This window comes from Loxodonta africana, chromosome 10 (genome assembly GCF_030014295.1).
Source record: "Loxodonta africana isolate mLoxAfr1 chromosome 10, mLoxAfr1.hap2, whole genome shotgun sequence".
Classification (NCBI taxonomy): domain Eukaryota; kingdom Metazoa; phylum Chordata; class Mammalia; order Proboscidea; family Elephantidae; genus Loxodonta; species Loxodonta africana.
In genome coordinates, this window is record NC_087351.1 from 93,573,131 (window position 1) to 93,591,016 (window position 17,886).

The 17,886-nt window shown below is 37.0% G+C and overlaps 1 protein-coding gene across 23 annotated transcripts in view; it reads right to left on the bottom strand.

The window, feature by feature from the left end:
• CEP128 (centrosomal protein 128) overlaps positions 1–17,886 on the bottom strand; it is a 554,311-nt gene that overhangs the window by 491,633 nt on the left and 44,792 nt on the right. For all 23 annotated transcript variants that reach the window (XR_010323199.1, XR_010323198.1, XM_023546439.2 and 20 more), the window contains 2 exons: positions 6,910–7,036; positions 5,097–5,218 (listed from right to left, as the gene is read on the bottom strand). Coding sequence is in view for 21 of the 23 variants with exons in the window: in XM_023546439.2 (XP_023402207.1) it covers positions 5,097–5,218; positions 6,910–7,036 (249 nt within the window). In the remaining 2 variants the exon portion in view is untranslated. The remainder of the gene's footprint in view (positions 1–5,096; positions 5,219–6,909; positions 7,037–17,886) is intronic.

Sequence of the window (17,886 nt, forward strand, 5' to 3'; positions counted from 1 at the left end):
GAGTAGCAATATTAATTTCTGACAAAATAGACTTTAGACTTAAATCCACCACAAAGGATAAAGAAGGACACTACATAATGATAAAAGGGACAATTGATCAGGAAGACATAACCATATTAAATATTTACGCACCCAATGACAGGGCTGCAAGATACATAAATCAAATTTTAACAGAACTGAAAAGCGAGATAGATACCTCCACAATTATAGTAGGAGACTTCAACACACCACTTTCGGAGAAGGACAGGACATCCAGTAAGAAGCTCAACAGAGACACGGAAGATCTAATTACAACAATCAACCAACTTGACCTCATTGACTTATACAGAACTCTCCACCCAACTGCTGCAAAATATACTTTTTTTTCTAGCGCACATGGAACATTCTCTAGAATAGACCACATATTAGGTCATAAAACAAACCTTTGCAGAGTCCAAAACATCGAAATATTACAAAGCATCTTCTCAGATCACAAGGCAATAAAACTAGAGATCAATAACAGAAAAACGAGGGAAAAGAAATCAAATACTTGGAAAATGAACAATACCCTCCTGAAAAAAGACTGGGTTATAGAAGACATCAAGGAGGGAATAAGGAAATTCATAGAAAGCAACGAGAATGAAAATACTTCCTATCAAAACCTCTGGGACACAGCAAAAGCAGTGCTCAGAGGCCAATTTATATCAATAAATGCACACATACAAAAAGAAGAAAGAGCCAAAATCAGAGAACTGTCCCTACAACTTGAACAAATAGAAAGTGAGCAACAAAAGAATCCATCAGGCACCAGAAGAAAACAAATAATAAAAATTAGAGCTGAACTAAATGAATTAGAGAACAGAAAAACAATTGAAAGAATTAACAAAGCCAAAAGCTGGTTCTTTGAAAAAAGTAACAAAATTGATAAACCATTGGCTAGACTGACTAAAGAAATACAGGAAAGGAAACAAATAACCCGAATAAGAAATGAGAAGGACCACATCACAACAGAACCAAATGAAATTAAAAGAATCATTTCAGATTATTATGAAAAATTGTACTCTAACAAATTTGAAAACCTAGAAGAAATGGATGAATTCCTGGAAAAACACTACCTACCTAAACTAACACATTCAGAAGTAGAACAACTAAATAGACCCATAACAAAAAAAGAGATTGAAACGGTAATCAAAAAACTCCCAACAAAAAAAAGTCCTGGCCCGGACGGCTTCACTGCAGAGTTCTACCAAATTTTCAGAGAAGAGTTAACACCACTACTACTAAAGGTATTCCAAAGCATAGAAAATGACGGAATACTACCCAACTCATTCTATGAAGCCACCATCTCCCTGATACCAAAACCAGGTAAAGACATTACAAAAAAAGAAAATTATAGACCTATATCCCTCATGAACATTGATGCAAAAATCCTCAACAAAATTCTAGCCAATAGAATCCAACAACACATCAAAAAAATAATTCACCCTGATCAAGTGGGATTTATACCAGGTATGCAAGGCTGGTTTAATATCAGAAAAACCATTAATGTAATCCATCACATAAATAAAACAAAAGACAAAAACCACATGATCTTATCAATTGATGCAGAAAAGGCATTTGACAAAGTCCAACACCCATTCATGATAAAAACTCTTACCAAAATAGGAATTGAAGGAAAATTCCTCAACATAATAAAGGGCATCTATGCAAAGCCAACAGCCAATGTCACTCTAAATGGAGAGAACCTGAAAGCATTTCCCTTGAGAACGGGAACCAGACAAAGATGCCCTTTATCACCGCTCTTATTCAACATCGTGTTGGAAGTCTTAGCCAGGGCAATCAGGCTAGAAAAAGAAATAAAAGGTATCCGGATTGGCAAGGAAGAAGTAAAGTTATCACTATTTGCAGATGACATGATTATATACACAGAAAACCCTAAGGAATCCTCCAGAAAACTACTGAAACTAATAGAAGAGTTTGGCAGAGTCTCAGGTTATAAAATAAACATACAAAAATCACTTGGATTCCTCTACATCAACAAAAAGAACACCGAAGAGGAAATAACCAAATCAATACCATTCACAATAGCCCCCAAGAAGATAAGATACTTAGGAATAAATCTTACCAAGGATGTAAAAGACCTATACAAAGAAAACTACAAAGCTCTACTACAAGAAATTCAAAAGGACATACTTAAGTGGAAAAACATACCTTGCTCATGGATAGGAAGACTTAACATAGTAAAAATGTCTATTCTACCAAAAGCCATCTATACATTTAACGCACTTCCGATCCAAATTCCAATGTCATATTTTAAGGGGATAGAGAAACAAATCACCAATTTCATATGGAACGGAAAGAAGCCCCGGAGAAGCAAAGCACTACTGAAAAAGAAGAAGAAAGTGGGAGGCCTCACCTTACCTGACTTCAGAAACTATTATACAGCCACAGTAGTCAAAACAGCCTGGTATTGGTACAACAACAGACACATAGACCAATGGAACAGAATTGAGAACCCAGACATAGATCCATCCACGTATGAGCAGCTGATATTTGACAAAGGACCAGTGTCAATTAACTGGGGAAAAGATAGCCTTTTTAACAAATGGTGCTGGCATAACTGGATATCCATTTGCAAAAAAATGAAACAGGACCCATACCTCACACCATGCACAAAAACTAACTCCAAGTGGATCAAAGACCTAAACATAAAGACTAAAACGATAAAGATCATGGAAGAAAAAATTGGGACAACCCTAGGAGCCCTAATACAAGGTATAAACAGAATACAAAACATTACCAAAAATGATGAAGAGAAACCCGATAACTGGGAGCTCCTAAAAATCAAACACCTATGCTCATCTAAAGACTTCACCAAAAGAGTAAAAAGACCACCTACAGATTGGGAAAGAATTTTCAGCTATGACATCTCCGACCAGCGCCTGATCTCTAAAATCTACATGATTCTGTCAAAATTCAACCACAAAAAGACAAACAACCCAATCAAGAAGTGGGCAAAGGATATGAACACACATTTCTCTAAAGAAGATATTCAGGCAGCCAACAGATACATGAGAAAATGCTCTCGATCATTAGCCATTAGAGAAATGCAAATTAAAACTACGATGAGATTCCATCTCACACCAGCAAGGCTGGCATTAATCCAAAAAACACAAAATAATAAATGTTGGAGAGGCTGCGGAGAGATTGGAACTCTCATACACTGCTGGTGGGAATGTAAAATGGTACAACCACTTTGGAAATCTATCTGGCGTTATCTTAAACAGTTAGAAATAGAACTACCATACAACCCAGAAATCCCACTCCTAGGAATATACCCTAGAGATACAAGAGCCTTCATACAAACAGATATATGCACACCCATGTTTATTGCAGCTCTGTTTACAATAGCAAAAAGTTGGAAGCAACCAAGGTGTCCATCAACGGATGAATGGGTAAATAAATTGTGGTATATTCACACAATGGAATACTACGCATCGATAAAGAACAGTGACGAATCTCTGAAACATTTCATAACATGGAGGAACCTGGAAGGCATTATGCTGAGCGAAATTAGTCAGAGGCAAAAGGACAAATATTGTATAAGACCACTATTATAAGATCTTGAGAAATAGTAAACCTGAGAAGAACACATACTTTTGTGGTTACGAGGGGGGGAGGGAGGGAGGGTGGGAGAAGGTTTTTTATTGATTAATCAGTAGATAAGAACTGCTTTAGGTGAAGGGAAAGACAACACTCAATACATGGAAGGTCAGCTCAATTGGACTGGACCAAAAGCAAAGAAGTTTCCGGGATAAAATGAATGCTTCAAAGGTCAGCGGAGCAAGCGCGGGGGTCTGGGGAACATGGTTTGCGGGGACTTCTAAGTCAATTGGCAAAATAATTCTATTATGAAATCATTCTGCATCCCACTTTGAAATGTGGCGTCTGGGGTCTTAAATGCTAACAAGCAGCCATCTAAGATGCAGCAATTGGTCTCAACCCACCTGGAGCAAAGGAAAATGAAGAACACCAAGCCCACATGACAACTAAGAGCCCAAGAGACAGAAAGGGCCACATGAACCAGAGACCTACATCATCCTGAGACCAGAAGAACTAGTTGGTGCCCGGCCACAATCGATGACTGCCCTGACAGGGAGCTCAGCAGAGGACCCCTGAGGGAGCAGGAGATCAGTGGGATGCAGACCCCAAATTCTCATAACAAGACCAAACTTAATGGTCTGACTGAGACTAGAGGAATCCCGGCGGCCATGCTCCCCAGACCTTCAGTTGACACAGGACAGGAACCATCCCCGAAGACAACTCATCAGAAATGAAAGGGACTGGTCAGCGGGTGGGAGAGAGATGCTGATGAAGAGTGAGCTAATTATATCAGGTGGACACTTGAGATTGTGTTGGCAACTCTTGCCTGGAGGGGGGATGGGAGGATAGAGAGAGAGGGAAGCCGGCAAAATTGTCAAGAAAGGAGAGACTGAAAGGGCTGACTCAAGACGGGGAGAGTAAGTGGGAGTAGGGAGTGAGATGTATGTAAACTTATATGTGACAGACTGATTGGATTTGTAAACGTTCACTTGAAGCTTAATAAAAGTTATTATAAAAAAAAAAAAAGGCAGGAAAATAAATATATCCATAGAACTAACAAATCTTTAGTGAATACATAGAGGAAGTATGGAAGTTCTTACTTAATAGAGAGTGGCTCCATCAATGATTCAACAATCAGAAAAACACTAATGCTGCAAAAATCGGACTAATTTCTTCATACTAAACAAAGTTTAGTAAAATAAAAAGTAGCTGGCTTACCAGGGCTTAAAGGAGAGCTAGCCAACTAAACAAAGAAACATATAATGTCTAACTAAGGTCACTTTTAAATGTTCTACAAAACGCAAGCCTCCATAACAATATTCAAAATAAACACTTGATGAAGATTAGTACATCAAGAAAATAGTTTACTTGGTTAAAAAAAAAAAAAAACAAGCAAAATGTTACCGATGTTCAAACTCTTGGCCAAAATATAGGCCATTAAGTTCAAGTGTTAGTCATTTATACAGAAATGTAAAGAAATGCTTCTATACAGAGTACAGAATAGTCCTAAGTACCTGGCCCAAATCATCATTCTCCCGAACAAACCGGACACCAGCTGGTCTGGACTTCATTGGTTTACTACCTTGTGGATCCCCGTAGTCCTTGAGAGGTGAGGTAGGTGGAAAACGGTGGCTCTCTTCACAATTAGGAAAAAAAAAGAGAGAGAGAAAGGATTAAAAAAAACTGTATGAGAAAAAACAATCTAAAATTTTACTCAGTACCTGCACCCCATTAATGGATATACACATGTGCCCTTAACCCATTTATTTCAAATACCTTCCCACTTATTTCCAAGTATCTTCCCATTTATTTCCAAGTATCATACTGTGGGAACCCTGGTAGTACAGTGGTTAAGAGCTTAGCTGCTAATCAAAAGGTCAGCAGGTCAAATCCACCAGTCGCTCCTTGGAAACTCTACAGGGCACTTCTACTCTGTCCTATAGGGTCTCTACAAGTTGGAACCAATTCGATGGCAGTGGGTTAATCCTGCTATAGCCATAAAAGGAGCCCTGGTGGCACAGTGGTTAAGCGCTTACTTGCTAACCCAAAGGCCAGGAGTTTCAAACAACCAGCCGCTCCACGGGAGAAGGCTGTGTGAGTCTGCTTCTTTAAAGATTTACAGCCTTAGAAACCCTATGGGGTAGTTTTACAGTGTCCTACAGGTTCACTATGAGTCAGAATTGACTCCACAACAGTGGGTTTGGTTTGGTTTGTTGCTGTGAACATAAATAAAGCTCCATAAAATTGGCACTAATTTTGCTTTTAAAGCAGATAAAATGGAAAACAGAAATAATTTGGAAACAAAACAAAAAGTTTCAATTTGCTATACTTTCCAAAGAAGCAAGATGAATAATTTTCCTTATATAAAAAGAAATTGCTAACTAAAATTAACTTTCATAACTCCCTAAGATGTAACTGGTAGCACAGTGGTTAAGAGCTCAGGCTGCTAACCAAAAAGGTACACAGTTGGAATCCACCAGCCGCTCCTTGGCAACCCTGTGGGGCAGTTTTACTCTGTCCCATAGTGGAATATGAGTTGGAATAGACTTGACGCAACGGGTTTGGTTTGGTTTTTTTTTTTTAAGATGTAACTAAATACCAGTAAAACAGACTTTTCAAATAAAAAAACTAATTAAGATCTGAATGGCATTTAAAAATCAATAAAAACCAACCAATTACATAAAAAAAAAAGATTAGGTCTAATTTTTAATCATTATTGTAATGCTTAATAGAAATGTTAACAATATGAGGTACTGATGTTCACTCTAAATCACCTCTCTTCACTGCAGACTTAAAAATCTTTTCTATTGAAATATGAATCTTAGTACAATAAGAAAGTAGATTAGCTACAAACTAAGAGCTGCCACTTTTAATCTAGCTATTACAATCTAGCTGGACATCAAGGTTAAATTCACCTCTTCTTAACGAGTGTCATAGGATACTTCATAACGAGACATTTGAAAACCATTAATCTAGGACAAGGCTCCATACCCAGAAATTACACCATACAGTAAATTTTATTTGTATGTTTGTTTTGATTCTTTGGTAGCAGATTATTAAATCCAAGCTTTGGCAGGTAAAGCTCTATGCGGTCTGTGGAGTCTCAGAAAAGCAAAGATTATAGACTCAAAATAATAAAGTCTCACTTAACATATTTCAAAACGTACTATAAAATGCTTCATATCCTTGACAACTGCATCTGCAGACGTCTAGTCTATACAATTTTATGTATGGGTTGCATTTTTCTAAAGATCAATGGTATTCAATACATACTTCAGAAATAGGTTTAAAACAAAAAGGAGTTTTCAGAACAGCTGACGAGTTTACCTGCTGCAGCACCACCATCGAGGTCACTTGGACTCAGACTTGTAACAGAAATACTCCTCCCTCCTGAGTTTCTCAGTAAACGTCGATTTCGGAGTTGGCCTATTGATTGTTCCAAGCTTTCTTTTAACTAAATTAAAGAATATAATGAAGAGAATTTTATTCTTTTTAAACAGCTTCCAAATACAAATAGACTAGAGATTTTATAAGCTATTCTAAATATCCTGATCTTAAGGAGTCAAAGAATTTGTATTAGAGAAAATTTTGAACTATGTTATGTCAGGAAATATAAATGTAGCCAGTATTTTAAGAGCCGGTGCTAACATCTGGTTTTAAATGGCATCTGTCACTACCTATTCCATCTTTCTAATACCAGAATGCATAAGAGATGTCTACTATTTAAGGACTTACACAACCAGACTGAAATGTGTAATTGGTGTCCACCCATGCTTAGAAACATAACAAGGTCAACACATCCAAAAGAAGGAAGAAAGCCTTTCTCCTCTCTAAATATTCGTTCAGAAATGCCAAATCTGTATCAAACAGGAAAATGAACTGCTATCCCAGCAACTGCTGCTATTGAAACAATGTGTACTGTCCAACTCTTCATCAGAACATCTCTTTCATTTATTCAAAAACTCAAATCCCAGAAAACCATGGGGTCAGATGCTGAACTGTCAATACAACTAGGCATTACAGTTGTCCAAATACTCTCTCCAGAATATGAGGGTGTCTGCCAGTGGGGGATATAAGAATACACCTTTCTAGACTAAAGAGGTACATTAAATTAGAACATGCTAAATGTTGAGAATAATGTCCAGAGCTGTTCATAGCTATAGACCTGAGAAGACAAGCCAACTGGGACCCAAGGAAACAAAGAGGAAAGCTGAGGAAAATCCACATACTCTGAATTGCTGGGAAAATTCAGGTCTCGATCTTTCATCCAAGGATGAATAAAAACCAGTAATAATAAAAATACATGGATCCATAGAACAAGTCACATATAATCTTTAAAGAGAATGACAAAACAAAAGAATTGATTGAGGAAACAGGGTTTCTTAAATTCAGCCAGGGTTAAGAGGTAGAATACAATCAATGAAAAGGCCAAGTTGGTTTCCTTGGGGAAATGTGTGGAAAGAAAGTCGTTTCAGAGGAAAAGAAAGCACAGATCAAACAGAATATGTCACAAATGAAGCAAGTCTTTTTTTTTTTTAAATTTTGGCTGTTTAGTTTAGCTCTTCTAGAGAATCAAGGTTAAAACAGTCTGGATTAAAAGAAAAAAAGTTAGAATTTCAGGACTCTACCTCTACTGGCTCCCTCATTTCAGAGAAGAGACTCCCTCTGTCCACAGCCTCTCTAAGTTGGGATTTGTGTGATACCATCTTATGTGAGTGTCCACCAGTCATAGGACACAGCCTGTCGATCAAGGGAAACATACAGGTGAGGCCCTGGAGAGCCAAGGTCAACCTTGAGAGCAATTTTTATATAAGAGAAATAAAACTATATCTAACATACAAGTAGATTAGAGGTTTATGGAGAATACAAAGTAGTATATCAGTAACCTATGACAAAAGACTCAGAATAAAATTAAAGTTTTATTTTAACATTTATTTATAAATTTAATATTTATTTATAAATGTTAAAGTTAAAAGGCCCAATCTAAGTTATGACATGAGAAAAGGACTAGAAATGTAAAGTAACCTTAGATCACATGAGTTAGTAACAGAATCAAATGTAAAACCAGCTCCTTTAACTTTTACTGTGTTTATCTTTATCATTCACATCTTTCAAGCTAGGCCTAATGTCAACACCCTTTTGAAAGCAAAGTCAGCTATCATTTCTTATTATTATTTCTTTTTTAACGTAATCTCCTTTTTTAACTCTGGTTATTTTTTAAATTTTCTTTTTGACTTAGATTGTCAACAGTTTTACTAGGACATGTCTATGCGCAACTTTACTTATATTTATCCCACTGTTGGCCCATACCAGGATCTTGGCCCATGGAATCTGTGCTTGATATCTTTCATGTATTGTAAATTCTCAGCCGCCGTCTATTCAAACATTGTTCTGCCCTATTCTCTCTCCCCTCTCCTTCTGGAACTCCAATTAGATATAAGCTATACCTTTTACCAAATCTCATTGTCTTCTGTACTCTTTTCTGTATTTTTTATACTTAGACTTCCACGTTCTCTTTTTAGATAGTTTACGCTGGCCTATTTTTCAACTCATTAATTCTCTCTTGTATTTGTTGTTTCACCCATCTATTAAGGTTTACTGTTTTTTGTTTGTTTGTTTTAGTTACTGGAATTTTCATTTGGTTCTAAAGTTTCCTTTTTTTTTTTTTTTTGGCCAATATTCTTGATCTTGTCCTTTAATTTTTGTACTTCTTAATCATAGCTATTTTACCATTCCATGTATGTTTCTATTATCTATTTTTTCCCTTGGTTTTCAGTCAGCTCTGGTGTTCTCTTAAAAATCTGTTGCCATCAAGTCATTTCCAACTTACTCCTGAGTATTTTTCATCATGTGCTAGATATTGTACATGAAAAACTGTAGAGATAATTTACAAGTCCAGATGATATCTTCTTTCAGAGGGGTTTGGTTTTGCTCCTAGAGGAAACTGGGCTAGGGTCACTAGCAATCCCAAATCACCTTAATCCAGTTAGGAATTGAGATGATTCAAAGTTGGGTTTCTGTCCTCAGGAGGGCTGGTCTATTTCTACTTTATCACTTCTATTTTCTGTTCACCTTGTATCCTAGTTATAGCCTTTGGGGCCTCAATCGAAAGCTGAAGGATAACTAAACTCCAGTTTTGGTCTCCCTAACCCCTAGAGTCAATCAACACCTCTGATCTTAGCCTCTGAACCTCAAAGACACCTCTTTTGGACTGGCTTTTTTTTTTATCACCTGGAGAAGAGGACCTGAAGCACTTACTGATGACGATCAAAGACCACAGCCTTCAGTATGAATTATACCTCAACATAAAAAAAACAAAAATCCTCACAACTGGACCAGTAAGCAACATCATGATAAACAGAGAAAAGACCGAGGTTGTCAAGGATTTCATTTTCCTTGGATCCACCATCAACACCCATGGAAGAGGTAGTCAAGAAGTCAGAAGACGCATTGCACTGGGCAAATCTGCTGCAAAAGACCTCTTTAAAGTATTAAAAAGCAAAGACGCCACCTTGAGGGCTAAGGTGCACCTGACGCAAGCCATGGTGTTTTCAATCACCTTATATGCATGCAAAAGCTGGACAATGAATAAGGAAGACCGAAGAAGAATTGACACCTTTGAACTGTTGCATTGGTGAAGAATATTGAATATACCATGGACTGCCAAAAGAATGAACAGATCTATCTTGGAAGAAGTACAACCAGAATGCTCCTTAGAGGCAAGGATGGAGAGACTATATCTCACATACTTTGGACATGTCAGGATGGATTAGTCCCTGAAGAAAGACATCATGCTTGGTAAAGTAGAGGGTCAACGAAAAAGAGGAAGACTCTCAATGAGATGGATTGACACAGTGGCTGCAACAATGGGCTCAATAACTGTGAGAATGGCACAGGACCACGCAGGGTTTCGTTCTGTTGTTCACAGGGTCCCTATGAGTCAGAACCGGCTTGACAGCACCTAACGACAACATCATCTGGAGGGGAAAATAATCCCAAATGCAGGACTCATCCTTCTGAACTTCCTTCTTTGCCAGATCCTGACTACCCAATTTCTAACTGCCTTGGTAGTTCTCTGACAAGCACACAATTTTTTTGTTGTTGTTGTTGTACATTTTTCACCATTCCAGTTGTTCTCAGTAGGAGAGTTGATTCAAAATAATACTGTCCATGAATGCCAGAAGCAGAACATCTCAGTATCCTTTTTATGTGAGCTCATTTGCTAACAAATTTCAAGCAGTAAATAAAAGCTGATGAATAAAATGAATTTGGACACACACATATTTCCTGCCGCCAAAAAAAAAAAAGTCACCATGGAACATATGGAAAAATACTGCAGAGCAAGAGAAATGAAACGTCATCCCAAAATCTAAGAGGAATGACAGATGTTGAAAAATTAATTATTTCAAAAATATGATAGAAAATTATTTGGCAACTTTATTTAAAACCTAAGAAGATCTGTCCTAAGCCACTGAAGATTAACAGCTGATACACAAAGATCAAAAAATGGAATGTAAAAAAGTAGATAAATAAGAAATTTTTTACTACCCCTACAACAGGTATCATAGCAAAAACAGGTCCTCCCCCTAAGACACAAAACTATGTAATAGGTGAAATTAAAATCTATACTTATAAAGTATTAACAACACAATACACATTGCACAAAATCTAATCAGGATACACAAAACCAAACTGAGAACTAAAACACAAAAAGCAAAGAGATAAAAGAAAAAGATGTAAAATCATTAAAATCACTTTAAATACTTTAGGATTATAACTCCTAAGTAACTGTAAAACCAAACCCATCTTGAAATAAAGACACTAATAAAATTTAACATTAATTTACTATGATGTATGAAGTTATTTCACTGAAACTCTACCTATGCTCCAATAAGACTACTGCAGATCCTTTTGCATTTGACATGATGACCTCACCATTTACCAAGTTATGATTGGCTTTTCTATCGCTTTTCCTACCCGAAATACCACAAAACTGGCATCATAAAACATGCTATGACATATTTCACCTCAATTTGGTATAAATGCATTATTTACATATTAGGTCTATTCTTTTTCCTCTTTTTTTTTTTTTAATTAGACTAAAACAATCGAAGCATTACTACTATGCACCAATATGAATACAAGTAAAACCTGGGAACTGTAATTAAATGGCAATACTTGTTTATAACTTATTTTATCCAAATCATCAAGATTTGTTTTTAGACTTAGGAGTCAAGTTATACAGGCGCCCTCTAGCCAAAGACCAAACAATCTGGACATCAATAAAAAACAATAACTTCAAAGGGTTAAAACACTTCAAAATACACATACACCTGTGAGTTCATAATGATATTCAAGAAAAAAAAAAAAAAACCATTGGTCACTACTGACAGATGCTAAAGAACCAACTCATTATTTTGGAAACTGATAAAATAAGTGAGATGAAAAAAATGATATATGCCTTTAGATTGAAGGAGCCCCGCAAGTGCAGTGGTTAAGGCACTTTGCTGCTAACTGACATGTCAGCAGTTCAAACCCACCAGCTGCTCTGCAGGAGATGTGGCAGTCAGTTTCCATAAAGATTTATAGCCTTGAAAACCCTACGGGGTGGTTCTACTCTGTCCTGTAGGGTCACTATGAGTAAGAATGGACTCATTGACAAGCTTAATGAACTGGAAAAAAAAGCATATAACTCAAAAGCATCTACCACAATGCAAACCCGATCTATGAAAACTGATCATCCAGACAACAACGGGTATTCCCCATAACAGATGTGATCATTAAAATCATGATTCAGGACCAAAAGGAAGCTTGACAGAACTTTCCTCAGCTATACTTTTGTTTTTGCTCCTGCTTTCATCTACCCCATCAGATAATAACCTTCTCATAGGTTTTATTTTGAGGATGAAATAAGACAATGTATGTAAAATAATTAGAACAATGCTTAGGACAGATTGTTTGTTCAGTAAGTGGTAGTTTTATTATTATTACTAATGACAATGAGTGTAACTGCTAAAAAAAAAAAAATGGAATAAAGAAATGGGATGCTTTAATCTGGAGAAGCTCTTTAGAACAGTTTGTCACACCCTAAAAGTCACTTCACTAAGTTCCTCTGACTGCACATGCCGAGATGCTCAGATAGCAACAGTGTCACTATTCCCACAGTCTCAGTTATTTCTTCTATAATTCCATTTACATGTGATTCAATTTTTAATTCCAGCATTATCACTTTTTGTTCTTTGCTGCAATTTCATCTGTTGGCCAATTCTCTTTTTCAGTTATCCATTTTTGTAAAATAGCATGTGGGTTTATCACTGGGAGACAAAAACTACACACTTTGCTGCCTGTGACCAATAACTGACAGACTTTGAAAGAAATTACGTAATTGATCACTGATCATGGTATGCATCTGCTATTTACATAGTGATGAGTAGACGGAAGAGTAAGTGGCAAAGTTCCTCCTGTAAACCACTATTCACAATTAATACACCATGAAAACTAAAATTAAAACCATGTAGTCTAAGGACTGACATTATTTGACTGAACTGTGGTAACTGAAATTCATGCAACAAAGACTGCCTGTATTTGCTTTCAGAGTCCCCAAGTAGCTTCTCCATGCATTCAGTAGAGGTCTTACAGCTGAATTCAGTGAGACTGCACTTACTCCCTCTCACCTAGAACTAAAAAGGAAACTAGGAACTAACTCCACAAAAAGGAATGCCTGAGAAATAAATCATTTGATAAAATCTGTCTTGCATAAGACAAGAAGGTTAATGGCAAAGAGCCCCATGCATAAGCTTCAATGGTCAATATACGGCATCAGTAATTGCTTCATTCCAACTTTTAGCAACCCTACAGAACAGAGGAGAACTGCCTCATAGGGTTTCCAAGGCTGTCAGTCTTTGCAGAAGCAGCCTGTCACATCTTTCTCCCATGGAAAGGCTGGTGGGTTCTAACCGCTGACCTTTTGGTTAGCAGCCTAGCTTTTAATCACTGCGCCATCAGGGCTCCTTTAAAAAAAAAAAAACCCAAATCAGTTGCCATCCAGTTGATTCTGCCTCATAGCGACACTGTAGGACAGAGTAGAACTGCCCCATAGGGTTTCCAATGAGTGGCTAGTGGATTCGAACTGCCAACCTTTTGGTTACCAGCCAAGCTCTTAACCACTGCACTACAAGGGCTCCAGGACTTCTTTAAGGAGGGAAAAAATAACACTGAAAATAGTTATGAGGAAATTCTTAAAAGGTGTCTACCATTACTTTCACTGAGACCTTAAGAGAAATAAACTAGGAGCAGTGATTACTTGCACACAAATATACCAGTTGCCATCAAGTTGATTCTAACTTATGTCCACTCCATGTGTTTCAGAGTAGAACTGTCCTCCACAGGATTTTCACAGCTGTGACCTTTCGGAAGCAGATCACCACACAATTAAAACCCATTGCCGCAAAGTCGATTCCGACTCACAGCAACCCAAAGGGACACAGTAAAACTGCCCCACAGAGTTTCTAAGGAGCACCTGGTGGATTCGAACTGCTGAGCTTTTGGTTAGCAGCCATAGCTCTTAACCACTACACCACCAGGGTTTCCACACAAATACAGTAATTATCAAAGTCATGAAATAATGAGCTTCTATACATATGAAGATGCAATTTAAAAATGAAAATAAATAAAAACAACAACCTTAGTAAAAAAATTCAAAATGTTGCAACTTAAAGTAGATTAAAATTTTGGAAACCATTTAGAGATCCCATTTAGGTTCCTCAAACACTTTCTTATTTCAAATTGTCCTTTATCTTCATACTAAGAAAATGCCTCTCACCTTTACACGAACAGATATATGCACACCCATATTTACTGCAGCACTGTTTACAATACCAAAAAGATGGAAGCTACCAAGGTACCCATCAGCGGATTAATGGATAAATAAAATGGAATACTACGCATCAATAAAGAACAGTGAGGGATCTGTGAAACATTTTATAACATGGAGGAACCTGGAAGGCATTATGCTGAGTGAAATTAGTCAGAGGCAAAAGGACAAATATTGTATAAGACCACTATTATAAGAACTTGAGAAATAGTTTAAACTGAGAAGAAAACATTTTTTTGTGGTTACGAGATGGGGGAGGGAGAGGGGCATTCACTAATTAGATAATAGATAAGATCTACTTTAGGTGAAGGGAAAGACAGCACACAATACAGGGGAAGTCAGCACAACTGGACTAAACCAAAAGCAAAGAAGTTTCCTGAATAAATGGAATGCTTCGAAGGCCAGTGTAGCAGGGGCAGGGGTCTGGGGACCATGGTTTCAGGGGACATATAAGTCAACTGGCATAATAAAATCTATTAAGAAAACATTCTGCCTCCCACTTTGAAGAGTGGCATCTGGGGTCTTAAACGCTAGCAAGCAGCCATCTAAGATGAATCAATTGGTTTCAACCCACCTGGATCAAAGGAGAATGAAGAACACTAAGGACACAAGGTGATTACGAGCCCAAGAGACAGAAAGGGCCCCATAAACCAGAGACTACATCAGCCTGAGACCAGAAGAACTAGATGGTGCCTGGCTACAACCGATGACTGTACTGACAAAAACACAACAGAGAACCCCTGAGGGAGCAGGAGAGCAGTGGGATAAAAAAGATGCAGACCCCAAATTCTCATAGGACCAAACTTTATGGTCTGACTGAGGCTAGAGGGACCCTGGTGGTCATGGCCCCCAGACCTTCTGTTGGCCTAGGACAGGAACCATTCCCTAAGCCAACTCTTCAGACATGGATTGGACTGGACAACGGGTTGGAGAGGGATGCTGGTGAGGAGTGAGCTTCTTGGATCAGGTGGACACTTGAGACTATGTTGGCATCTCCTGCCTGGAGGGGAGATGAGAGGGTGGAGGGGGTTAGAAGCTGGCGAAATGGACACGAAAAGAGAGAGTGGAGGGAGAGAGCGGGCTGTCTCATTAGGCGGAGAGTAATTGGGAGTGTGTAGCAAGGTGTATATGGGTTTTTGTGTGAGAGACTGACTTGATTTGTAAACTTGCACTTAAAGCACAATAAAAATTATTTAAAAAAGGAAAATGCCTCTCTTAACACAACAAAGATTATACAGAAATGCATGCAAATTTGGTCATGTATCGATTACTGTATCTACTTAGCTGCACAGCCCAGTAGAAACTGGAAACATTTAAATATTTTCTGTCTAACCAGTCAGCTGTATTTCTACCTGACACTAAACAGTTAGTATTTAGCAAACATTCACAGTGTCTACAGCACTCCTGACTGTGGACATGGTTTGTGTTGCAAGTGTAGACATACATATAATGTTGATATAAAAAAATGTAATTACTTCCATTTACAAATGTTAAGAGTCAATTTGACAGAATCCAAGACAAAACTGGAACCAGAAAAGAGGTCATTCAAAAAAATTTGCCCAGGATAATAATATCTCTAGGCCCTTTGATTAAGTATTTTATGCTTGGCTTTCTTCTATTTCCTGTTTCTCTATAGAATGCCAAGGTTGATGTGGCAACAGACTGCAAACGACCTTGGTATAAAATTAATTTTATGAGCACTATTTTGGTTCCACACGGTTTTTGTGTATCTTCTATGATTAAAACAAGAGGAAGAAAGCGGAGGAGGAAGGAAAAGAGAACAAGGAAGAAGAGAAAAAGAAGAAAAATATGTAAAATTAAACATGAGTACGAGTTAATGATTTGCTTATCTTTCTGGTTCCACCATCTGTTGTTGAAATGTATTTTTAAGATGGTTGCTGCTATTTTATTTTTTATTTACTGAAAGATCATTAGCTCCTGCTGCTGTGCCTAAACCTCTGTCCATATGCTGGTTTAGGTAAATATAAGTCCATAATAATTTTCCCAAAATTCAGAATAATCCTTTCAAATTATGCACTGTTCTTATTTGTGTAACTATTTTCTTTTTAAATGAAATACCAATATTGAAAATCCCATACATCACATGTTCTAATCACAATTTTAAAATAATTTTTTAAATATTTCCATGTAAGATTTTGAATGTCAGTAAATAAGAATTCATCGAAAATGGAAGGTGCTCTTAATAGCAATATATTACTTATTTTGGGCGGACAGAATTCACTCACAAGCATAAGGGGGAGAAAAATCAATATATCAGCTACTGAATTTAGCAGATACATTGAAGTGAAAATATTAGGCCCACAAATCACTTTCAATGTTGCAATAATACATTGTTTTTTAGAGTCACAGTGATACACACAGCAAATGAAGTCAGACCCAGTGAATTCAAGGAAAGGTAAGTAACATGTACTGAGTGTCTATAACATGCCAGGTATTACATTAAGAATTTGTGGTGGTGATTACCGGAGGAAATAAAGAAATAACAAGAAAATAAATGGTTAGCAAGCACCTAAAACAGTATGAGCACTTAAATAAATGTTAGCTATAATGAAGGAGACATGATTATGTTCATTTTTCAAGTGATGAAATTCAGGCTTAAAAAAAGTTAAGTAACTTGCCCAAAGTCAATGATTTAGTTTCTAGTGGAAAAATCAGTTTTCAATTTCAAGTCTGACTCCAAAGTCTACATTTTTTCCATTCATTTCAAAGTAAAATTCTGTAAAAATTATTTTCCAGTCCAGTACTTCTGTGAGAGACTTGAGAATAAATTTTTAAACAACAGACTCTCAGAACCTAATTCCTAAGATCTGAAATATGTGTACAAAAAGAAGCTCTTAGGAGAATTTAATTGTTTAATGAAACTTTCTTTCCTACAGATTCTTACTGCTAACATTAAAGTTTTTTAAAAGATGGTGAACAAGTATTACCTTCAGGAAAATTAGTGAAGCTCAGCCACAGAGAAAGGAGTGGATAGTTTCAGTTTCAGGATATTACAAGTGGTCAGTGTCTGGTTTGAACCCATTAACATTATCCTCCTGGGTGCCACTAAGGATATTTGACAACTGAAACCCATTAAAATAGAAGGTGAAACATGGACTTTATAGTTTAATATTGAAATTCTTCCAAAGTTTACACAGCAGATGGCCAACATCCTATTATTCCTGGAGGGAAAATTTAATGAGACTGCTTAATTAGAAAAAAAGTGACTTATTAATGCAAGTCTCTAAACTCTATTTTGATATTACTAGACTTTAGTCAATCTTCACCTTAAAAATGAACTTAATCAATCTGCAACTTGAAACAAGAGAACTATATTTTTCTTTTATACCCAATACTAACTATTTTGGTTTCATCAGCTGTAGCCCAAATATCCACTGTAGAAGGTATTAACTTTTTATGCTGAATATTCT